Below are 25,633 nucleotides of genomic sequence, written 5' to 3'. Positions count from 1 at the left end.
ACTTTATTTTTATTTATTTTCCATAGTTTTTAAGTTTTTTCTTATTTTTGTTTAAATCTGAATATAAATTGTTTAAATTTAATATTGTGTCTTAAGGAATTTAAAAATAAAGCTTCCAAAGTAATTAACAACTTCCTTTCCCAAGCGAAACATACATTGTATTAAAAAGAAATGCTAACCTGGAATAAATCCATTATCCTCTTTATAAAAAAAATTGAAGAATTAAAAGTAGCAAATAAGTAGCAAAAAAAGTAGCTGCGTTAAGATAAACGACGTCCGGCAAAAAGTCCAAGTAAACAAAAACAATTTGGGGAAAAATTTAAGAAAGCTAATCGAACCAACACCAATATTTACTTGGACGCAATAGACAAACAATGAAATTTATTTAAATAAAATGACTAAAATATTTATTTGTATATTTTTAAAAGACTAAATTTACGTTCGGAAACATAACAAACCTTGCAAATTGCTATTTTGCATTATTTTTATTCAAAATATTTTTGTTTTTTTTTTTTTGTTTTTGTTATATTTATGTGCCCAGATGCTATAAAGTACGATATCCAGTCAGCTTGCACTAGTTTTTTTATTTATTTGTTTTTGTTTCTTGTTTGGCTTAGGGAAAGTTCAATAGCTGTTCTCCTTGATTTTTGTTTTGGTTGATTTTTTCTAAAGACTATATTACGCACATATGGCGACGGACATGTTGCAGACATAGATAATAAACACTTCATCGAAATGGTGAACAAAATAAATATATTTTATTAAATAATATTTAATTGAGATGTTGTCTTAGGATTTTAATTAAACTTATTTTTTTTAATTCTTTTTATTTTTTTTTTACCATTTATTAATTTTTTAAGTTTTTTTGACTTTATTTTTAATAGTTTTTTCTTATTTTGCTTAAATTTGAAAATACATTTATTCTTATTTCTTTCTTTTGCTTATCTTTATTTCTTTATTTGTTTAATTATTTTAGTTATTTATTTTGTTTTAATTTTTCGTTTTATTTCATAAATTATGTTTAATTTTTTTATATTATATTTTATTTATTTTTTTTATATTATATTTTATTTATTTTTTTTTTATTTATATGTTCTTAAAATGACCTCAAAGTTTTCTCCCCGTACTTTAATTTATTGAATTAATTTCCCCATTATTTGTTGTTATTTTTTATTTCTGTATACACAAACCTCAATTAATGTTTATAACATAATCGTATATACAAATCACCATTAGCAAAATTCAGAACATGCAATTATGTGATTTTTTTAAATGTTGGTTTTATTTATTAATTTCTAATTAAATGGTTTTTAATATAAAAATACATTTGCAAATGGAGAGCGAGCTATAAAATAAACATAACTTTGTGGTGATGCATTAAATTTTCCAATTATTTACATTTCGCAATTTGTTTGCTCTTTGAAATTTAGTTTTCCATGAATACTTGACACCTTGGAGCGTATTATTGTTAATAATTACAATTTGTACACCATGGCGTATGAGTGCTTGGGTGTTGGCTCATGGCGCAGAACCCATACGCACCATGGTCGGCGTTTTGAGAGCATCCAAACGCTGCAATCGCCTACGTTTCATTTCCGCCGGCAATGCTTGCGTTGCGGGTGCCAATATGACAATGGCGCCACCTTCACCGGCGGGCGTGGATAGTGGTGCTGTATTAATAACAGCTTGCATCAGGGGGTTTGTGCTATTGGCTGCCGCCAATGCTGCGGCCATGTGAAAATGGCCTGTCTGTCGAAATAGTTTTTGTCGTATACTCGGTCTTTTAGTGCGTAAATCTTTGTGCGCATAATGCGAGGGATTTCGTGATGAGGACGATGTACTTGTCGAATATGGCGATGGCGAAATCTCTCGAATGCCATCCAGATTTCTGTGTTTTCGATGTTTACGATGATCTTTACTTCTCAAGGCCTTTGAGGTTTTTATGAATTCTACAGATGTTTCGGCTGATGTTTCTTTGTGATTGATCTCGTTAATGTACTCCAGCACCGTTTCATTTGAGGATTTTCTTCTATCATTGGCTTTTCTGTGTGATTTGGTTTTCTTTGCTTCCAGTTCTTGTTTATTCTTGAGGGCAACTTCTTCCAGGTACTTTTCCTGAAAGTGGGGAAAATATGAGCTCTATTAAAACATTTTAGTGAAATTGGCATAGAATCATAGAAAATCAAATAATTTCCTCTTCAGATTCGCATTTTATAGAATTTTGCTAGAAATTTTGTCTTAGATGAAATTTCTTGGAATTTTGTCTTTAGATACAATTTTATAGAAATTTTGTGTTTAGATAAAACTAAATGGACAGATACCGGTATGCTGCACATTCGTTCACTATCTTATTTTATCTGAGCCCTATACTGGCACGGTCAGGATATAAGTCCTGTTTGGGGTGCTGGTACGGCCTTTCAGATATTTCGCCCCCATGTGGATATTATATTTGTGCTCTACTCCCAAATTTCTTACATTTGAGCCATATATTGCTATGGTCGGTGAATATGTCCGGTATAAGATTATTTTTGGGGGTGAGGTGGACCGCCTGTATCTGTAGTCTCAAATAACTTTCATTTGAGCCTAATATTGTCATTATTAGTCTATATTTCCAGGAGGCTTTAGAGCTGGGGTGGCCGCCGTAGACCTCCCACCTTAAATAAATATGGCAAATTTCTGTTTTCGAGTTCTTATAAACAAAAAAAATTTGGCGTAAATTGGTGCACCCCTCTCCGAGATCTGTAGTTTTTGAAATTAGGGCGAGGGGAGGGTCCACCCATTAAAGTTTAGATGTTAGATCTCCTTCATTCTTTTGGTTTTGGTGGTGGATTGGAGTAGCCAAACCTTTTGTCCCGAAAGTGGATACCAGATTCATACTCAACTCCCAAAAACCACAATTGAGCTACATGTTGCTAAAGTCGGTATATATGCGTGGTTTAAGGGGAGTTTATGAGGTGAGGCGTCCCTAAAACACTTGGCCATAAAACAGATATCAGATTTGAGCCCCGTTTTGCCATAATCCTCAAATATGTCTAGTTTAAGGCGTATATAGGGTGGGACGGCCACTCTCGCACTTAGCCCTGAAGAAATATCAGCATCGAGCTCTACTGTTAAATTGCGTTTATTTGAGTCGCAATCGCAATTGGTTTAGGGCGAGTGCTAGAGCACGATGCTGATCGGTTCAGATTTAGATATAGCTCCCATATTTCATCCGATATGGTCTATTAGGGCTGTAGAAACCACAATTTTTTTGATCTTTACAAAATTTGGCACTATATGTTTTTTTGGCGTTCCAATACGTGTGCAGAATTTCATAAAAATCGGTTTAGATTTAGATATAGCTCCCATATATATATTCCATCCGATATGGCCTCTTAAGGCTATAGAAGCCACAATTTCGGTCCGATCTTTAAAAAAATTAGTATGAGATGTTTTATTTGAAGTCCTAATACGTGTGAAAAATTTTATTAAAATCGGTTCAGATTTAGATATAGCTCCCATATATATCTTTTATCCGATATGCCTTTTAAGGCTATAGAAGCCACAATTTTGGTTTGATCCTTATAAAATTTAGTGTGAGGTGTTTTATTTGATGTTTCAATTCGTGTGCAAAGCTTTATTTAAGTCCGTCCATTTTTAGATATACGTAGCTCCCATATATTTGTATTTCATACGATATTGCCTTTAACACTCTAGTAAGTCCTATCGTAAGAAAATTTTACAATATATCAATAGGTATTCAATATATCAATAGGTATGCAAAATTAAAATCTGACTATATTTCAACATAGGTTCCATGCACTGAAGTAGTACGCAGACACTGTGGAGTAGGTTAATATTTAGTCGGCTCCGCCCTACTTTTGCCCTTCCTTACTGGTTTTTAATTCCTATTTTTTGGTAAGATGGGGGGCGGCGATTGCCATCTGACACTTCTTTTCATTTGAGTACAAGACCCAAAGAAAATTTATTTGAGTTCTTTAATGCCGAGATCTACATGTCCGGCTGAACGGCAGGACGTAACCTAGATACTTGAAGCCATATATCAACACAAGATTTGAACTCTAATGTCATAGACCTTTCGTTTAATTCCCATATTATCCCGATCGAACTACACGTCCTATTGAAGGGTATTTAGTGGATGGGTCGGTCCCAGACTCGGTCCCAAATGTGTATATCAGATTCGTAGTCAACTCCCAAAGAAATTTCATTTTATACGCATTTTGTGACGTTGGACATTCATGCCTGTTTTGGAGGTTTTTGGGGTTGGAAAGGCCCCGTAGACACTTTGGAGCAAATTCTTATTACATTCTCAACTTCCAAACACCTTTCATTTGATACCCATATTGTCCCAACCGGTAAATATGCCCTGTTAAGGGGTTTTTAGGGTCTTTTTACTATACTTTTAAATACCTTCTATTTGATAGTCATATTTTCCCAATCGGTCCAGATGTCCTGCTGGAGCGTTTATAGGGGTAGACCCCTCAGACCCCAAGGAATAATTTTTTATGTCAGATTTGTGCTCTACTTTTAAATACATTTATTTGGTACTCATATTGCCGAAAGCGGTAAAGGTGTCCTGTTGGGTGGTGTTTTGGGGGTGGGGTACCCCCCCGACACTAAGGGTGCCATTTTTATGCTAAGTACCGACTCTTCTCTTAAATATCTCTCTTTTGATACCCATATTGCCGAAAGTGGTAAAAGTGTCCTGTTGGGTGGTGTTTTTGGGGGTGGGGTACCCCCCCGACACTAACGGTGTCATTTTTATGTCAAGTTCGTACTCAACTCATAAATACCTTTCATTTGATACCCATATTGTCCTAATCTGTATATATGTCTTGCTGGTGGGTTTTGGGGGATGGGGAGGGGTGGGCCCGTCAGACACCAAAAAATAAACTTTTATGTCGGATTTGTATTCTACTTTTAAATACCTTTCATTTGATATCCATATTGCCCAAAGCGGTGAAAGAGTCCTGTTGAAGGTGGGGGACCCCCGAACACTTAGTGTGATCGTTGTATACCAAGTTCGTACTCTACTCTAAAATACCTTTCGTTTGATACCCATATTGTCCCAATCGATAAAAATGTCCGTTATGTTGGGTTTTAGGATGGGGCGTCCCCCCAGGTTATTGACTCCAAAATTTTATACTAATTTCGTGTTTTTGGGATACCATAAGGTGGCATACAAAATTTCGCTTAGATCGATGCACCCATCTCCGAGATCTGGCGTTTTTGAAAATGTGGCATACAAAATTTCGGATAAATCGGTGCACACATCACCGAGATCTGGCGTTTTTGAAAATTGGGGTAAGGGGGAAGGCCCCCCACCTAGCTCGTAGTGCCCCATTTTCACCGGGGCCTCAAACACTAACATCTGTGAAAATTTCATGCAAATCGGTTCAGCCGTTTTTGAGTCTATACGGATCAGACAAACAAATAAACAAACAAAGCGCAACAATTTCATTTTAAAAAAAAAAAGATTTCCATACTTACAAAAAGTGCCCTTTTAGCTTTGTCTCTCTTAGCCAATACCACAACCCAGGCAGTGAATGAAAGCATAATGCCTGCCGGGACTAATATTCTAGCTAAAAGGCCAGATTTTCTTATCCACGCTTGATAGATAGCACAAAAAATCACCAGCGAAGCTAATATGACTGCTACCAAACGTCCATTGGCCTTGCGCTCCTCCTGGAAAGAAAATATATGCATAAAGATTATATATGGGGAAAAAACAAAACACAAACATTATTGGAATTTGGCTCATATGGAAACAATAAAGAAGGAATTTCCTCAAAAACTTAAGTTTTTGTTTTCGCTAACACTTAGTCGCAAATAAAATTTTCTACGAATTATTTGAATATAAAAAGCGAAACATTAACCAGTCGATAACCACCAGAAGAAGTCGTAAAACGTCTCCTAACACAGATGCTTTGCTTATACTTCAAACATACAGATCACAAGAGTTGCGCGTTCGTTAATGGACCACTGGGAAAATTCCCCTAGATAAAACTCATTTGTTTAGATTAATTGTTTGCACATGTGATTTCAGGCATGCATGCTTTGATTTCAAAATAGCCTAAATCAAGTTTGTAAGTTGCTAGATTTTTTTTGTTCTTAAAACATTAAAAATGAATCCCTGCAGGCAGATCAACCTAACCGTAAAAGGAGATGTATAACGTGAGAAGAAGATATAGAGTTGGAGGTCACCATAGCGCAGAGGCTAACAGGTCCGCCTATGACGCTGAACGCCTGGGTTCGAATCCTGGCAAGACCATCAGGAATATATTTCAGCGGTTTTTTTCCCCTCCTAATGCTGGCAACATTTGTGAGGTACTATGTCATGTAAAACTTCTCTCCAAATAGATGTCGCACTGCGGCATGCCTCGGCCATAAAAGGAGGTCCCTCATCATCGAGCTTAAACTTGAATCGGACTGCACTCATTGATATGTGAGAAGTTTGCCCCAGTTCCTAAGTGGAATGTTCATGGGCAAAATTTGGATTCGCAATATAGAGATAAGAGAATAAAGAAAGACAAATCAACATATAAAAGAATGAAGTTTCAATAACATATCAAAGAGTAAAACCTCAAATTGGAGGCTTTTAGACAGGCACACCGTTCTGCCGAGATTTAGAAAGTATTGGGTTGCCCAAAAAGTAATTGCGGATTTTTCATATAGTCGGCGTTGAAAAATTTTTTCACAGCTTGTGACTCTGTAATTGCACTCTTTCTTCTGTCAGTTATCAGCTGTTACTTTTAGCTTGCTTTAGAAAAAAAATTTAAAAAAAGTATATTTGATTAAAGTTCATTCTAAGCTTTATTAAAAATTCATTTACTTTCTTTTAAAAAATCCGAAATTACTTTTTGGGCACCCCAATGATTTGGTGACATATATTAACAAGAAAATGTTTTAGATCATAGAAGGGTATAGGTAAGAGGAACAAAAATGTACGTAGAGTGTAATGTACTTCGTGTGGCTTAGTGTGCCCCAATGTGTAGCCTCACTAATACAATTTTTCATGACAAACAGTGTAAAGGCCCCATAAACTTTGAGGATTTCAATTGCGCCGTTTGAAAATACCACTTATAGGGGAAAACTTAAACAAACAATGTTAACAAAAGAAAAAGTTAAAATTGTCAATGGCGAGTACATACTGCGAAAAACAAAACAAAGTTATGCCAGCTAATCGTATTCCGCAACCTTATTCAGTTAAACAATTTTTAAATTCCACTCCAAAAAAACAGTACTTCACTTATGGCAACACAGAGTGACGCTCGATTTCTGTCGGCAAAGTTGAAAATTCTTTAGGCCAAAACAAAATGAGCGCGTTGAGCTTTGGTTTTGAACGTCACAAAATGCAACTCTGCATACAAATTCCACAAAAGCAACGCGGAAGAGTTTAAACATTTTCACCTTAAACACTTGAAACCGAGCATCATTCGGTGATGCTTCACTTGAATGAGTATTAAACATTGTTTAACTTTTGCGAGTTGCTTTTTTAACATTTCTATGCAGAGTTGCATTTTTCAACGCGACGATCCTCATCGCGCTCATTCTGTTTAGGCCTTTTGAGCGTTGCTTTTGTGGAATTTGTTTTGCAGAGTTGAATTTTTCAACGCTCAAAAACAAAGCTCAATGTGCTCATTATGTGCATGGTATTCTGTCCAGATTATCGAACGTAACGCTGTCAAACTCCATATAAAAAGTGTTGGCGAAACGTTAACTAAAAATAGGCGGAAAAGTAGTACTCTGTTCAAAGAGAGGAAAAGCCAAAAGCAACACTTGAAACTATTGCCGGCTTTATTATACCCTCCAACATAGGATGGGGGGTATACTGATTTCGTCATTCTGTTTGTACCAGATCGAAATATTCATCTGAGACACACCCCCCCCCCCACATAAAGTATATATATAATCTTGATCGTCATGACAAATAATTTTAAGCCGATCTAGGTTTGTCCGTCTATCCGTCTGTCTGTCGAAAGCAGAAAAGCGAGGAGCTTGAAATTTTGCACAAATACTTCTTATTAGTGTAGGTCGGTGGGGATTGTAAATGGGCCAAATCGGTCCATGTTTTGATATAGCTGCCATATAAAGCCGAGATGCACGAGGTGTTTTGATGACTTCTACAGTTGTGCCAAGTATGGTTCAAATCGGTTCATAACCTGACATAGCTGCCATATAAACCGATCTCCTGAATTGATTTCTTCAGCCCCAGGAAGCCGCAATTTTTATCCGATTTGACTGACATTTTACATGTAGTGTTCTGTTATGACTTTCAACAACTGTGCCAAGTACGGTCCAAATTGGTCTATAACCTGATATAGCTCCCACATAAACCGATCTCCCGATTTGACTATTTGAGTCCTAAGAAGCCCCAATTTTTGTCCGATTTGGCTGAAATTTTGCATGTTGTGTTTTGTTATGACTTTCAACAACTGTGCCTAGTACGGTCCCAATCGGTCTATAACCTGATATAGCTGCCATATAATCCGATCTACCCATAAGACTTCTTGAGTTTCTATAGAGCGCAATTCGTATCCGATGTGGCTGAAATGTTTCACATATCGTTTTGGAATGACTTCCTAAAACTGTGCCGAGTATGGTCTAAATCAGTCTATAACCTGATATAGCTTCCATATAAACCGATATGCCGATCAGACTTCTTGGGCTTCTAGAGAGCGTAATTTTTATCTAATTTAGTTGAAATTTAGCATATGTCGTTTTGGTATGACTTCCAACAACTGTTCCAAATATGGTCTAAATCGGTTGACAACAAGATATATCTGCCATTATAACCGATTTCCAAATTTGACTTTCTGAGCCTCTGAAAGAAGGAACTATTGGGTTGCCCAAAAAGTAATTGCGGATTTTTCATATAGTCGGCGTTGACAAATTTTTTTAAAGCTTGTGACTCTGTAATTGCATTCTTTCTTCTGTCAGTTATCAGCTGTTAATTTTAGCTTGCTTTAGAAAAAAAGTGTAAAAAATTTATATTTGATTAAAGTTCATTCTAAGTTTTATTAAAAATGCATTTACTTTTAAAAAATCCGCAATTACTTTTTGGGCTACCCAATCATGACAAGTACGGTCCATATCGTTAAATAACTTGATATAGCTCATGTATATTGGAAAAAGTCATTTAAAGAACTTGATAATTGCGATCCATGGTGGAGGGTTTATTCGCGCGGCCGAAGTTAGCACGCTTTTACTTGTTGTTTGTTTTATTGGTTTCAATGGTTTGTTTTTCTTTATTCATTTGCAGAAATATATATTAAATAGAAAAAAACAATAACTGCAGATAAAGAAATCTGAAATATGAAGATTGGACTGCTATCAAATTTCGCTCGCGAAACAATTAATATTTCCGTGGTCATTCCGAAAGCAGAATCGAATACCAACCTTAAATTGGCAGAGTATGCTCCATTTACAAAGTCACCTGCAGGTCATTTAGGCAAAACAAAGTATATGGAGGATATGACAACACTAAATGCCCTCTTCTTAACTTTTTCGTTCATTACAACTCTACTTAAATAACTTAAGGCTCTATCACACTATATGTTCTTGCCGTATGACATGTAAAATTGAGCTTTTATTAGAGTTGCGCACATAGTGTGTAACGAATGAAACTAACATAAGACACACATTTCAAAATAGAAAAGTTGTTTGGGCTGCCAAATCTACATTGTGGTCTGATTTAAGAAAAAAAAAACGAATAGAGATATCTTAGTAATTCTTTTTAAATATGACACATTAAAGTTTCCTTAAAAAGTAAAAATAAATTCTGCCCAATTTTTTTACAAAAATCCCCAAAATACCGCTTTGAGCAAAGATGGTTTCAAAATCGACACTTTTTTAGAAATTGAATTTGGCGTTGCTTTCATCCGACTGACAGCCAAAACAGCTGACCGTTCTCATACGGCATATTTTTTACTAGTTTTTATTTCGATTTTTCTTCCAATTTGTGTTTTTACACTTTTGGGTTAGGTCATACAAAAAAACATTCTAATGTGATAGCAAAATTGATGAATCATATGAAAATTGACAATTTTGAAACACCTTATGAAATACCAATCATACATAAAAAGTGACATGCCATAAGACAAAAACATATAGTGTGATAACGGCTTTACGACTTAGTACCCTTTCCACTTTAAGACAAATTATATGTAATTAGTGTAAGTATGTAAGATTTTTTTTATTGTGTTGTTTTTGTTGGCTCTCCTATTCTCACGCCTTTATATATGATTTTCATTTTATTTTTAAATATTTAACGATTGGAAAAATTCCACATCCATCAAAGTTTACAAATAGTTTGTTACAGAATGTAAAATCATTATTCACCAATTTTATAGGTTTTTGTGTTGAAGATTTTAGTATCTTGTTATTCTTGATGGCTGCCAATTTTGAATGATGTTTCTTTTGGCTATCTTAGTTTTCACAAATATTAATTTTCTTGTTGAAACTTACAGGTCAAAATGTTCGTTCACCCCAACCCTACTCTGATGATTGAAAAATACATGTGCTTGAATTGTAAAGAGAAGTTGTTTGTGTTTTTACTGAGCAAAGAATTTAAAATTTTGTTTATTAACATATCATTGGGAGTCTTTTTTTTTTACCCTGCACCACAAGGATAGCTTCGACATTCACATTGTAAGACCACGAAATTTGATGAAAGTTTAAATAATTGCAAGCATATTCCACTTAACTTTTCCAACTACTCATACAAGCAGTATATATTTTACATATTTTCCCATGAAGATTTCTTTAAGCAACAGGGAATACTTCTCGTATATCAATGAGTGCAATTCTATTCAAGTTTAGGCTCAAAGATATGGGGTCTCCTTTTTATGCCGAGTGCGTACGGCGTGCCATTTAGCGACACCACTTGTTAGAGAAAATTTAACAAATGTCGCCAGAATTTGCAAGAGGGAAATTACCACTGAAATTTTTCAGCCGGGATTTGAACCCAGGCGTTAAATGTCATAGGCGGACATGCTAACCTCTGCGCTACAAACACATCTTGAAAATTAGAAAAAGTGAAAATCAGTATGTTCAGCTCTACATGCGTTAAGCCTAGTACTGACTTCGACTTTTCGGCGGACAACGCTCAAAACGCATTACATAACTAGTAAAAACGTGCAAGTACGGTCGGACGGAGCCCTAAGAACTCACCACAACATGTTCTCTGAACCTGTTGCATTATCCTTACGTTGCACTTTTTCTCCATCGTAGTCCACCAAACTACTGAGGCGTAAGTAAGAATTGGTCTAATCACGCTCCTATAGAGTCAGTGGACTATCCTCGGATTCAAGCCCAATTATGAACCTACCGCGCGTCTGCATAGTGCCCCCCAAAATCTTTGAGCCTTTTCAGTACGCCCGGAATGTGACACTTCCAATTAAGTTTTCTGTTCAAGATCACTCCTAAGTATTTGACCTTGTCAAATATCAAAATCGTTCTATGGAGAAAACGTGGGTCGTGATTTTCACAGACGGACGGATGGACGTGGCTAGATCGGCTTAGAATGTCAAGACAATCAAGAATATACTTTATGGGGTCACAAATCAATTAACGGAATGACTAGATTAGTATACCCCCATCCTATGATGGCGGGTATAAAAATAGTGATGAAGAATATGAAAACAAGTAAAAAACAAATTCAGCCGGGCCAAACTTTGGATACCCACCACCTCTTGCTTACCACTACTCACTGTCCTAAATTTCATCCACATCGGACAATAAATGCACCTTTTATGGGCCCAAGATCTTAAATCCATAGATTGGTCTATATGCCAGCTATATCCAAATCTGGACCGATCTGAATCAAATTGAATGAGGATGTCGAAGGCCCTAACACAACTCATTGTCCTAAATTTCATCGACATCGGACAAAGATGCGCCTTTTATGGTCCCATGACTATAAATCGAGAGATCGGTCTATATGGCAGCTATATCCAAATCTGAACCGATCCGACCCAAATTGCAGAGAGATGTCGAGGGGCCCAACATAACTCACTGTCCCAAATTTCATCGATATCGGACAATAAATGCGTCTTTTATGGTCCCAAGACTTTAAATCGAAAGATCGGCCTATATGGCAGCTATATCCAAATCTGGACCGATTTGGGCCAAATTGAAAGAGGATGTCGAGAAACCTAATACAACTCACTGATCCAAATTTCATCGACATCGGACAATAAATTCGTCTTTTATGGTCTCATGACTTTAAATCGAGAGATCGGTTTATATGGCAGCTATATCCATATCTGAACCGATCCGACCCAAATTGCAGAGAGATGTTGAGGGGCCAAACATAACTCGCTGTCCCAAATTTCGGCGACATCGGACAATAAATGCGTCTTTTATGGGCCCAAGACCTTAATCGAGAGATTGGTCTATATGACAGCTATATCCAAATCGGGACCGATCTGGGCCAAATTTAGAAGGACATCGACTGGCCTAACGCAACTCACTGTCCCAAATGTCAGCAAAATCAGATAATAAATGTGGCTTTTATGGGCCTAAGACCCTAAATCGACGGATCGGTCTATATGGGGGCTATGTCACGAGATATTCCGATATAGCCCATCTTCGAACTAAACCTGCTTATGGACAAGAAAAGAATCTGTGCAAAGAAAATAATCTGTGTAATTAGCAGCATCATATTTCAGCATCGTGAAATTTTTAAGGCTAATTGGTGTTCCCCAAGGAAAAAATCAATAACGATTGGACAACAAATACGACCTGCACTTTGATTACAAGAATACATGGACTCACGGACGGACATGGCTAAATTGAATCAGAAAGTGATTCCGAGTCGATCGGTATACTTATCAATGGGTCTAGCTCCTTCTTCTCCTTCTTAGCGTTGCAAACAAATGCACAAACGTATAATACCCTGTACCACAGTAGTGGTGTAGGGTATAAAAAGATAAATCCATGGTGTTGGGAATCCATAGTTTAGCACTGCCAAACTTAATGCGTTTTTTACTTCTTGTTTATTATAAATTTGGTTAGGAATTACTTCCAGTATATGCTAAAGAAGTAACGTTTATATGGGAGCAATAGACAAGGATTCAGACTATAATTGGCATGGATGTTGGAGGTTATAGGGTAAATCATTAGGAGAAATATTTTAGCCAAATCGAATGATAATTGCGCCCTCTAGAGGCTTAGTAAGTTAAATCAGAAGGTCGGATTATATGGGAGTTTTATCAGGTTATAGACCGGTTTAGATCATACTTGGTCTAAAAGGACCTCTAGGGGTTCAAAGAGTGCAATCGGAAGATCGGTTTATATGGGAGCTATATACGGTTATGGACCATTTGAGACAATACTTGACAAGAATGTTGGAGGTCATAAAAGAAACCGGTTTGCGAAACTTCAGCCAAATCGAATCACAATTACGCCCTCTAGATGCTCAAGAAATCAATGTGGTATATATGGACGTTTTATAAAGACGTAGTCCGATGTAGACGGCGATCAAGAATATCGGAGTTGAAAATTGCTTGATGTTGAAAAGGTAATGATAAAATTAATAGACTTGCCCTATGACGATGTGTATATGAAGAAAATTGAAAAACAAATAGTCAATATAAATCCAAAAGGAGCGGAGCGGAGCCAAAAAAAAATTACCGGAGCGAAAAAATGTTTACCGAAGCGGAGCGGAAAAAAGGTACCCGCTCCGTATCCCTGTCTATGACTTCCAACAGCCATTGTGGTCGAAATAAGCCATATCAACCAATCTCCAGATTTAATTTCTTGAGCCTCTAGAGGGCGTAATTAAAATCCGGTGCCAAGTATGATCCAAATCGGGGTCTATATCCTGATATAGCTCCCATATAAACCGATCTCCCGATTTGACTTCTTAAGCCTCTAGAAATCGTAATTTTATCCGATTTGGCTGAAGTTGTATATTTGTATGACTTCTTACTGCAATTGATTTGCCTTCCATATATTTAACAAGTAAGAGCGTGCTAAGTTCGGCCGGGCCGAATCTTATATACCCTCCAACATGGATCGCATTTGTCGAGTTCTTTGCGTGGTATCTCTTTTTAGGCAAACAAAGAATAATGGATAAGAATTGCTATGCTATTGGAGATATATCAAGTTATAGTCCTATTCGAACCATAAATAAATTGAATGCTGAACATTGTAGAAGTTATTGTGTAATATTTCAGTCCATTCGGATAAGAATTGCGTCTTGTAGGGGCTCAAGAAGCAAAATCGGAAGATCGGATTATGTGGGAGCTGTACCAAGCTATTGATCGATTCAGACCATATTAGACACGTATGTTGAAAGTCTGAGAGAAGCCTTTGTACAAAATTTCTGTCAAATCGGATGAGAATTACGCCCTCTAGAGGCTCAAGAAGTCAAGATCCCAGATCGGTTTATAGGGCTGATATATCAGGTTATGTACCGATTTGCGTCATATTTAGTACAGTTGTTGGAAGTGATACCAAAACCACCGAATTGCGCCCTTTAAGTCTTATTGGAAGTCATAACAAAACACCTCGTGCAAAATTTCAGCCAAATCGGATGAGGATTACGCCCTCCAGCGGCTCAAGAAATCAAGATCCATGATCGGTTTATATGGCAGCTATACCAGATTATGAACCGATTTGAATCATATTTAGCACAGTTGTTGGAAGTGATACCAAAACCACAGAATTGCGCTCTCTTAAAGCTGAAGAAGTCAAGACCCAAGATCGGTTTATATGGCGGCTATATCAGGTTATAATCCGATTTAAACCATACTTAGCACAGTTGTTGGAAGTGATACCAAAACACCTTGTGCGAAATTTCAGTCGAATCGGATTGAGAATTGCGGAGGCCACTGTAGCGCAGAGGTTAGCATGTCCGCCTATGACGCTGAACGCCTGGGTTCGAATCCTGGCGAGACCATCAGAAAACATTATTCAGCGATGGTTTTCCCCTCCCAATGCTGGAAACATTTATGAGGTACTATGCTATGTTAAACTTCTCTCCAAAGAGGTGTCGTACTGCGGCACGCCGTTCGGACTCGGCTATAAAAAGGAGGCCCCTTATCATTGAGCTTAAAACTTGAATTGGACTGCACTCATTAATATGTGAGAAGTTTGCCCCTGTTCCTTAGTGGAATGTTCTTGGGCAAAAATTGCAATTTGCAGAGTCAAGTCAAGACCCAAGATCGGTTTATATGGCAGCTATATCAAAACATGGACCGGTTTGGCCCATTTACAATCCTAACCGACCTACACTAATAAAAAGTATTTGTGCAAAATTTCAAGCGCCTAACTTTACACCTACGAAAGTTAGCGTGCTTTCGACAGACGGACGGACATGGCTAGATCGCCTTAAAATATAATGACGATCAAGAATATATATACTTTATGGGGTCTGAGAAGCATATTTCGAGGTGTTACAATCAGAATGACGAAATTAGTATACCCCCTATCCTAAGATGGAGGGTATAAAAAGTATTTCAAAGAACTTCTCACATGCGATCCATAGTGGAGCATATATTGGTTGCCCAACAAGTAATTGCGGATTTTTCATATAGTCGTCGTTTTAAAAATTTTTTTCACAGCTTGTGACTCTGTAACTGCATTCTTTCTTCTGTCAGTTATCAGCTGTTACTTTTAGCTTGCTTTAGAAAAAAAGTGTAAAAAAAGTATATTTGATTAAAGTTCATTCTAAGCTTTATTAAATATTTACTTTCTTTTAAAAAATCCGCAATTACTTTTTGGGCAACCCAATATATATCATTGAGCCCGGCCGAATTTAATTAATTTTTTTCATTTTTGATAATTTACGTTTAATTTTTAAAATTTATTTTTTGGTATAGAAGTATTTAAATAAGTTTTTAATATTTTATTTTTTTTTTTCTTTTTAATCCCTTAGGAAGTTTTCACTTACTCGATTTTTCTTATCCATTAATTCCTTGAGGTTGTTCTGTATGATTTCCTCATCCGACATGGATTCTCGACCTTTCTTGCAGGTGTCGGTGGCTGTTGATGATGAAACAGATGGGGTTTTTGAATGTGTGGGAGAGTTGTTGCCATTTTGGCTGGTATTGGGCACTTTTGAAACTTCACTCATAATATCACTTCAACAAGGATTTCGATAAATATGTTTCATTTACTTCTTAAATCAACATTTGTTTTTCTTGAAATATTTGTTGTTATAAATGCTTTTATATCACACACACACGCACATACAATAGGTATATATATTTTTTATTATTTTGTTCTTATTTTTTTCAATATTTTCCTTTAATTTTTCCGTTTTTTCACAACTTTCCACCTTAATTTGAAAATATAGACTAAACTATCGATGCCACTGCTTTCAATTCGTTCATTTGCAGCAGCAGGCACACAGACCGAACGTCTCAGGAAAATAAAGATTCCAGCTAAATGTTGATTTTCCGAATATTCCGAAGTGAATGAATGAAAAGTTTGGAAATACGAAAAAAAAAACACCAAAGATGCTTTTGTTTTTCTTTTTGCACATTTACTCACTCACTTGAGCGTACTTTCCATGGCGAGATAAGCATTTTGTGAAATAGAATTTTCACAGATTTTTCCCAAACATCATACTTGTAGGGAGGCAAGCTGGCAGTGTTCTCGAGATGGTGACGGAAAGAATAAACAAAAAGTCATCAGTCTGTCTGAACCCTGAGAATGCCGATGATGAAGATGATCTCGACGATCATGGTGATTCGCCATTTGTTTGTCCAGCCTTTATATGTAGATATGTACATATATACAATATATGCATATAGATATGTATAGCAGTTCTTGTCGGTGTAGATTTTGTTATTGACCATAAATTAACTATGGACTATAAACAATTGAAAACAATTTTTTTGGACCATTCTTCTTCTTGTTGTTGTTTCGTTTAAAGTTTGTTACATACAATCTGCTGGCGATCAATGGAATCGATCGACTTGTCTTCATTCCCCATCCCTTGCCTGCGTTCATTCACTTGGCATATTTTTGTTCGAGTGTAACGGAAATCGCTCTCGGAAATTGTGATATTTCTTTGTAGCGAACGGTGAACCGAAAATTAAATGTCTGACTTTGGTAAAATTCCCAAACGAAATAAAATCTCAACAAATAAGGGTAATTTTATGGTCATTAGACATGCGTTTTATGAGGGAAGGTGGAGGGGGCTTTTTCGAAGAATTTTAATTTTTTGTGTGGCATATGAAATGTGTTTGCATTTGTAATTATGCATTACACCAGTGTTCTCAATAAATAAGTGGTTGTTATGTAGAAATTTATTTACAATTTATTGTGCAATTTTGATGTTTTGGAATTTTATTCCCATATGTTAGAAACAAAGAAAAAAATTTTTTTTCTCCACCGGCATGGATTTTCGTGGAGCCTTAAGCTGCCATCACACAATATGTATGTTTTTTCAAAGTCTACAACTCTGAATGTTGTATGAAAAATGGATTTTGGAACAAATTTCCAATCGAAAGAATTGCCTATATACTCCCATTTGGATAGTTATTTCTCTTATTTCAACGAATATATTGGGTTGCCCAAAAAGTAATTTCGGATTTTTCATATAGTTGGCGTTGACAAATTTTTTCACAGCTTGTGACTCTGTAATTGCATTCTTTCTTCTGTCAGTTATCAGCTGTTACTTTTAGCTTGCTTTAGAAAAAAAGTGTAAAAAAAGTATATTTGATTAAAGTTCATTCTAAGTTTTATTAAAAATGCATTTACTTTCTTTTAAAAAATCCGCAATTACTTTTTGGGCAACTCAATACATGTAGATACTTGCCTATACAAAAGGTACAATGCATATGAGAATACATAAGGAATGTTTTGTGGACATAGAGAGTGACAGCAGATATATAAAGCACACGTCGTGTGATAGCAGCTTTATGTGGATGCCATGAGTTAGTGAATGTGAAAACTCGCAAGTTATTAGTTTCCTAAAGCGATTCGGCATCAAAATGGACTAAAATGTCTGAGTGCGTCTGATTGCAGACTGTCACTTAAATCTAACCTAGCTTAATGTATGTGGACCCCTACTTGGGAGGTTGGCTTATATTACGTTCATATCGAAAGCTGAGCAACGGGAAAACAAAAAATGTTGCCTTCTTAAAAATGTATTTAATTGATTTCTTTTGGCTTTCCATCCCACTGTGTTGGGTATTTCTGAGTGACACTTTGACGTAGAGAAGTTTTAAACGAATCACAAATGTCTTTAGCATTAGTGAGGGGATGTTTTCGCCAGGATTAGATTTTTTACGTATGTTGGGCATCGAATCTTGTCTCTCAAACTATTGGTCAGGAATTTTATTACCGGTTCGTAATGCTTGACCAAATAGATAGTCGCTTCGGACGCTTTTTGGGAGTGCGGCAGCCCGCCAAAAATGTTTTTCCAAAGTTGGATGTAAGATTTGTACATTACTCACATGAACATTCCATTAAGAAATAGGGGATACTTCTCTCATATCAATGAGTGCAGTCCAATTAAAATTTTAGTTCAATGATAAGGGACCTCCTTTTATATGCAGAGTCCGAATGGCGTGCCGCATAGCGACACCACTTGGTAGGATACCTTACAAATGTAGCCAGCATTAGTCAGGGGATAACCACCGCCGAATATTTTCCTGATGTTCACGACGGGAATTGAACCTAGGCGTTCGTCGTCATAGGCGGACATGTTAACCTCTGCGTCACGGTGAGTTCCTATAAGTACGTACTATATATTTCTGAGGGTGGGGTGAAGTGGTTTAAGAAATACTTGATTCTCAATATTAAAATCATATTCTATTGTACTTTCAAAACAGGGCTGTAGAGTCGAGCAATTTTGACTCTACTCCGCGACGATAGATATAGAAACCATCAAATCCAACAAGACTCTAAGAAGGATTCCAGAAATCTCACTCTTTAGAATTATAAGAAAACATTTTTGTTTGATTTGTTGAGTTATAAAAATTGCCGATTATCGACAAGACCGTATATGAGTGGATTTTTTTTTTTCAACTGTTTTGATTCCTCCACTTTCCCGCCAATCTAAATTTCATTAGCATGCCTCTTTCCTAACTTGAGCTAGAATTTTTTTTTTCCGCATGAAGTTTTTCATAGATACTTCTTATTAATGTAGGTCATTGGCTGTTGCATATGGGTCATTTGGTCCAGATTCATTTCAGTTTATAATACTTAAACATTTTAATATATTTCAAAATTATTTCGTACTATCTTTCTGAGTATGGACTTTCAAGACTATTCAAAAATTGAGCTTATTCAAAAAACGGGTGAAAGTTTTTAATGTTTCTATACCTTACATCGCTACTGTGGTACAAGGAAAGAGATGTATAAGGTGTTTTGCTTATGGCCCAAATCGGTTTATAACCTGATATAACTCCCATATAAGTCGATTTCGGATCTTGACTTCTTAAGCCGCTAGAGAGTGCAATAATTATCCGATTTGGCTGAAATTTTTGCACAATGACTTCCACTTTGCTCTCCAACAGCCAAACCAAGTACGGTCCCAATCGGTTCATAACTTGGTATAGCTCTAATAGCATAGCATTTTTTATCAATTATACTTTATTTGCTTAAAAAGAGATATAGGGCAAAGAACTTGACAAATGCCATCCATGGTGGAGCGTATATAAGATTCGGCCCGGCTGAACTGAGCACGCTTTTATTTTTACGTTTTATTCTAAAAATTTTAGAATTAAATTTTTTATTGTTGAACATTTTTTTACTACTTTGGAGCCGGAGTCGTGAAAATTTTCTCTTCTTCGACTCTAGGCAAAATTGCTCGGCTCCGACACCGACTTCGCAGCCCTGTTCCAAGGACCTTTCATTTATGTCCCATGTTGTTCCGATAGACCTACTTTTCTGTTTTGTTGTTTTTGGGGTGTTGGTGGTCATATTCTATTTCCAATTACCTTTCATTTGGCATACATATTGTCTCATGCCCGTTTAGTAGTTTTGGGATGGGACGCTCTCGATAGTTAGACCACAAATTGTTTAACAAATTAGTTTTAGTTTTTTGTTTTAACAAACTAGTGGTTTTGATAAGTTTTTGTGGAGTTTAGCACGCAATGCAGAGTTTAACCCTCATTGCGTTGAAAATCGGTTCAACCGTTTTGGAGTATTGGGAAATTTTTACGACAAACTAAATTCTTTTATTATAAAGTATATTTTTTATTGTAACTGTATAACGTTTCGCTTCAACATATCAAACGTTAGCCATAAACGTTGCATTATTGTTTATTGTAAACCCTTTAGCAGCTTCGCCTACAGTGAAATTACCTTTTTCTTTGTTGTAAAACCAAAAACTCTTTAATGACAAAAGTGTTTCGATATCTGCAAACGATTATTTTTTAACCGGATCAATAATTATTCTCTTGTGTCGCTCTTACCAGAGAGAAAGGGTGCGTTTTTGAGCGTATAGGCCATTAGTAAGCAAAAATAGCCAAGCTCATACGTTTGCACATAATTGCAATTATATGCTAGTCACTGTCCAGCGGGATACTTGAGTAGGACCCACATTAGAAACCTTCCAAATAATTCAATCCCAAACAAAGCAAAATAAACGCTTAACGTCTTTCCTCATTTTGCCATTATATAAGCCCTTGTATCGAATATTTATCACTTTACAAATTCACTTCGTTTAAAAGAAAACTTTCTATAGAGGCATTTTTTAGCTATGAGTTCCTTATGTCTTTGCACAAGTAAACAAAAGAAAATACGAACAAAAAGCAAGACTATATCAAAGACATATTAGACTTTTGACGAAGTCATTGTTCGGTCATTTCGTTTGCAACACATCGAAATATCAATTTCTAAGACGATTTAACGATGTCCGTGTGTCTGTCTGTCTGTCTGTCTGTCCGTCCATCTGTTGTAATTACTCTAGAGCCTTCAAAAATTGAGCTGAAATTTGGCTTATATACGTTTTTTGATGTACGCTGGTTAAGTTCTTGAACGGCCAAATCGGATCATATTTGGATATAGCTGCTATATAGACCGATTTTTCGATAAAGGGTCTAATGCCCATAAAAACTTTATTTTTCATCCGATTTTGCTGAAATTTGAAACCCACTGTTTCAAGTTTAACGCTTCCCGACAACTGACTCAAATATGGTTCGGATCGGGCTATATTTAGATATAGCTACCATATAGACCGATCTCCCGATAAAGGGTCTGAAGCCCAAAAAGCTTTATTTATTACCCGATTTGGAATAGAATTTTGCGCAGTTTTAAGCCTTTCAACATCCGACCGAAATATGGTACAGATCGGACTATATTTAGATATAGCTGCTTTATAGACCGATTTCCAGATAAAGGGTCTGAAGCCCATAAAAGCTTTATTTTTGAACCGATTTCGCTGAAATTGGAAACAATGAGTAGCTTTAGGCCACTCAACATAGGAACCAAATATAATTAGATGTAGCTGCCATATAGACCGATCTCCAGATAAAGGGTCTGAAGCCATTAAAAGCTTTATTTTTTAACCGATTTTGCTGAAATTGGAAACAATGAGTTGCTTTAGGCCACCCAACATAGGACCCAAATATGGTTCAGATCGGACTATATTTAGATATAGCTGCCATATTGACCGATCTGCCGATAAAGGGTCTGAAGCCCATAAAAGTTCCGACCCAAATATGGTAAAGATCGGACTGTATTTAGATATAGCTGTCATTCAGACCGATATACCGGTTAAGGGTCTGAAGCTCATAAAAGCTTTATTTATTACCCGATTTTGTCGAAATTTGAAATACAAAATTCAACAGTGACTTATATTTATTAGACCACTCTAAAGGAATTTTTTGAGATTTATGACATTTTTTCTAAAGACAAAATTAGTTTTTTTAATAACTTAATTTCCTAGAGACCTATTTTCAATGAAGTTTTCGCTCAAACTACAAAGGTTTTCAATTTTTAAAGACAAACATATAAAATATTTTTTGTGTGGACACAACTTCAATAGATTTTTTCTAAATGAAAATTAAATTTATTTATTCAGGCTCGGGCCCCGCTAAATAATGTTTTCTAACGACAAAAATTTTAATGATTTTTTTCTGAAGACAAAATTTTAAGGACATTTTTTGAGGACCAAATAGTAATGACTTTTTTTCTGTATACAAAATTTTATAAATTTTTTTCTGAATTCAGAGTGAAATTAAATTTTCTCTAAAGGCATAACTTCAATGAAATTATTTCGATAAAATTTTAATGAAATTTTTTTAGAGAAAAAATTTCAGTGAAATTTCTCTAAAGACAAAATGTGAATGAAATTATTTTGACAAAACTTAAATAAAATTCTAGAGAAAAAAAAAATTCAATGAAAATTTCTCTGAAGGCCCATGCCTTGGCTATCTCGACATTAATTTTTAAGACAACATTTGAATGAAATTTTTTATAAAAAGAATATTTAAATTTTAATATTTTTTTTAGAGAAAAAAATCAGTGACGAATTCTCTAAAGACAAAGTTTGGCCTATGCCCGGGCTATTTCTACAATATTCTTTTAAAGACAACTTTTTAATGAAATTTTCTATAAACACAAAATTTCAATGAAATTTTCTCCAAATAAAATATTTTAATGCAATTTGCTCTAAAGACAAAATTTCAATAAATTTTCTCTTAAAGACAGGTACTACCCTCGTTTCTCATCGTTGAAAACACATGTTTTTCGCTATTCCTTTTTTGAAACACTATACATTTTTCAATGATAAGATTGCAATTTTATTAAAATTTTACCATGAGTGTTGACAGAATTTTCTACTGAACAGAACCAGTTTTTTTAAGACTAAGACTAAATTTTAGTAAAAAATGTTTCTAAAGAGAAAGAAGAAAAAATTTTTCTAACGACAAAATTTCAAAAAAAAAAACAAAAAAATTACTGAAGCCAAAATTTAAAAAAGTAAGTCGAACTTTCAATAACATTTGTAATTAAGACATTATTTCAAAAAAAAAATTAAATATAAAGTTTCAATTAATTTCAAAAAATTTAAATACAAGATTTTTATAAAACTTTTTTAAAAACAATATTTCCAGTTTATTGTCAAACAAAAATATCGCTTAAAGCAAACGTAATACCTGCCTTAAGACTGAACTTCAGTATAAATTACTCTCAAGAAAAAAGAAAGAAAAAATTTTTAAAGACATAATTTCAAAAAAAAATCACTGATAACAAAATTTCAATGAAAGTATTTTTAAAGACAAAATTTCAATAAAATATTCTGCCCATATGCGGCCATTTTGACAAAATTTCAATAAAATATTCTGCCCAGGTGACCTCTCAAAATTATTTTTTTAAGGAAAAATTATAATAAAAAGTTATAAAGACAAAATTTTAGAGAAAAGTTTTTTCGAGACAAAATTTTAATGACATATTTTCTGAAAACAAAATTTTAAGGGAATTTTCTTGAAAATCATAATATCAGAGTAATTGTTTTTTAGTTTTCCGGGTGCGGGTTTCTGACTCAGCGCCCAACCGCTTGGGTTTTGTGGGATCTCACATGTTTCCCCCGATGTCGCTAGCTGCTTGGTTCAAGATTTAAATAAGAATCAGTGCAATACGGCCCCTCACTGAGACTATGCTCTCTAAACCGCTGCTTGTCCGCGATGGCAGTTACATGCTACTCCGAATATCTCCGATGCTTTCCACTATCCGCAATCAGTGAACATGCCCAGTGATTTTGAGCAAATCTTGCCACGATAACGATGAAAACGACACAAGTCGGAGCTGAGAGTTTCAGCCTGTGTGTCGGTCGGGCTGAAATTTTTTTACTAGAAAAAATTATACACAGCCTTGAGAAAAAATCTTTTTCGACTGAGATTTTTTCTCGAGGCTGTCTATATTTTTCAATAAAATTAATAAAAAAAAATTCATTTTATTATAAACAACCTAATATATATGTCCATTTTTTCCATCCAATCAGTTGAATATCATTCGTTTGTTATATAGAACATGATGAATAACAAACAATATATTGTAATTCTAATATACACTATACGTGTATATGGTTGCGATGATTGAGTGATTTCTAGATGTTGTGATGTTGTTCATGCCTATGAGCGAGTGTAAACAAAAACGACACAGGTCAATCGCTTTTAATGAAAGTACTTCGAACTTCCTGGTCAATGAAAATATATAAGAAATATATATTGGAGGTGTTTTAGTTTTTAATACATTTACACTATAAATTAAAATTTTAATATTAAGTTCTATTTGCATATCCTTCACCAGTTTACCACCACCAGTGTCTCTAAATGTTTGTTGACATTCTAAGACGAAGCCCTCCAAATGTCAAAATAAGATTCACCGAAAATTAAAAATAAAACACTGCTATTATACTCAATCCTTGGGTCCATATGCGCCCACTTTGATATTTTATTGTAGCTTTTTAAATGAAATTTCAACTGAGTGCATGCAGAAGTTCTTTAAGGGAGTACTTAACTGAAAAGAAAGAAAAAAAACAAGTATAAATGCGTTAAGTTCGGCCGGGCCGAACTTCGGATACTCACCACCTCGCGTGTATATGTAAACCACCTTTCGTCATAATCCAGCGAAAAATTCATAATTTATGCCCCTATAGCAGCTATATCGAAATAAAGTCCCATTTGGCCCAAATTTGACACGGAGTGAGTACAAGTCATCATTCAATTTTGTAGAACAAAATATTTGTCTTTTTGGTAGCCATTTCCAAATATAGACCGATCAAAACCATATACGAGACGGATGTCGAAAAGCCCTACATAAGTCGCTGTGTCAAACTTCAGCGAAATCGGAATACAAATGCTCCTTTTATGGGCCCAAAAATTTAAATCGAGAGATCGATCTATATGGCAGCTATATTCAAATCTGAACCGATCAGAGTGAAGTAATTCTTACACCGTTAAATGAAGCCTAAACACTTGAATTCTTCTTTCGACACTTCGAATACATATTAAGCCCAACGGACATCACTTTGTATTTTCATGCCCAGAACATCAAGAGCTTCTGATTGCTCAACATCTACGCCGTTGTTAGACAAAGATGATCGTAATGAGTCAACGAATAGTTTGTGTGACAACAAGCAGCACTGAGTCTTCCGTGCATTAAATTCTACTCGATTCATTCGACTCCACTCATAAATGGCCAGCAAATCCTGGCAGAGTGTATCGTCCATAACCCGCCTCTTGTCCTCAATCTCTCGAAGACTTGGCCTAAGGTCGAATGAGTACGAATGACAGAGATTACTGTCATCCGCAATGAATAGATCGGATTCGATGTCTGACCCAACAGACTGTTGAAAATTAGAAAAAGAGAAGGAGAAAGAACAGAGCCCTGGGGTACACCTGCGGTCAATTTGCGCTCATTGGATGAGAACCCATCTATAACGACTAGAATAGTGCGATCTCTGAGAAAGCTCGAAATAAATCGAACAAAGCCATAACCGACACCAAATGCGACAAGCTTTGATAGTAGTACACTATAGTGATAGGGTCTGGACCCTATCAAATGCCTAGGAGATATCAAGAGCCACAACCTTACTCTCACCAAACTGGTGGATTGAGCGACTCCAAAGTTCCGACAGAAGTGCCATGAGGTCACCCGTAAAGCGATTTCCCATACTGTTGGTCGCTAAGAAGGCCATTAGACTCTAAATACCTCACACGATGGT

General features: G+C 35.7%; 1 protein-coding gene across 1 annotated transcript; it reads right to left on the bottom strand.

Moving 5' to 3' along the window:
- Positions 1-1,264: 1,264 nt before the first annotated feature.
- Positions 1,265-16,487, bottom strand: LOC106086869 (uncharacterized). The gene is made up of 3 exons (XM_013251694.2): positions 15,899-16,487; positions 5,491-5,685; positions 1,265-2,115 (listed from the first exon to the last, which is right to left on the bottom strand). Exons 1-3 carry the CDS (start codon positions 16,079-16,081, stop codon positions 1,519-1,521), a joined length of 975 nt encoding a protein of 324 aa, XP_013107148.2. The 5' UTR covers positions 16,082-16,487; the 3' UTR covers positions 1,265-1,518.
- Positions 16,488-25,633: the final 9,146 nt, after the last annotated feature.

The sequence above is a fragment of the Stomoxys calcitrans genome, chromosome 4 (assembly GCF_963082655.1).
Source record: "Stomoxys calcitrans chromosome 4, idStoCalc2.1, whole genome shotgun sequence".
NCBI lineage: Eukaryota > Metazoa > Arthropoda > Insecta > Diptera > Muscidae > Stomoxys > Stomoxys calcitrans.
Note: the sequence above shows the minus strand (reverse complement) of the source record. Positions and strands in the feature narration are given on the sequence as shown.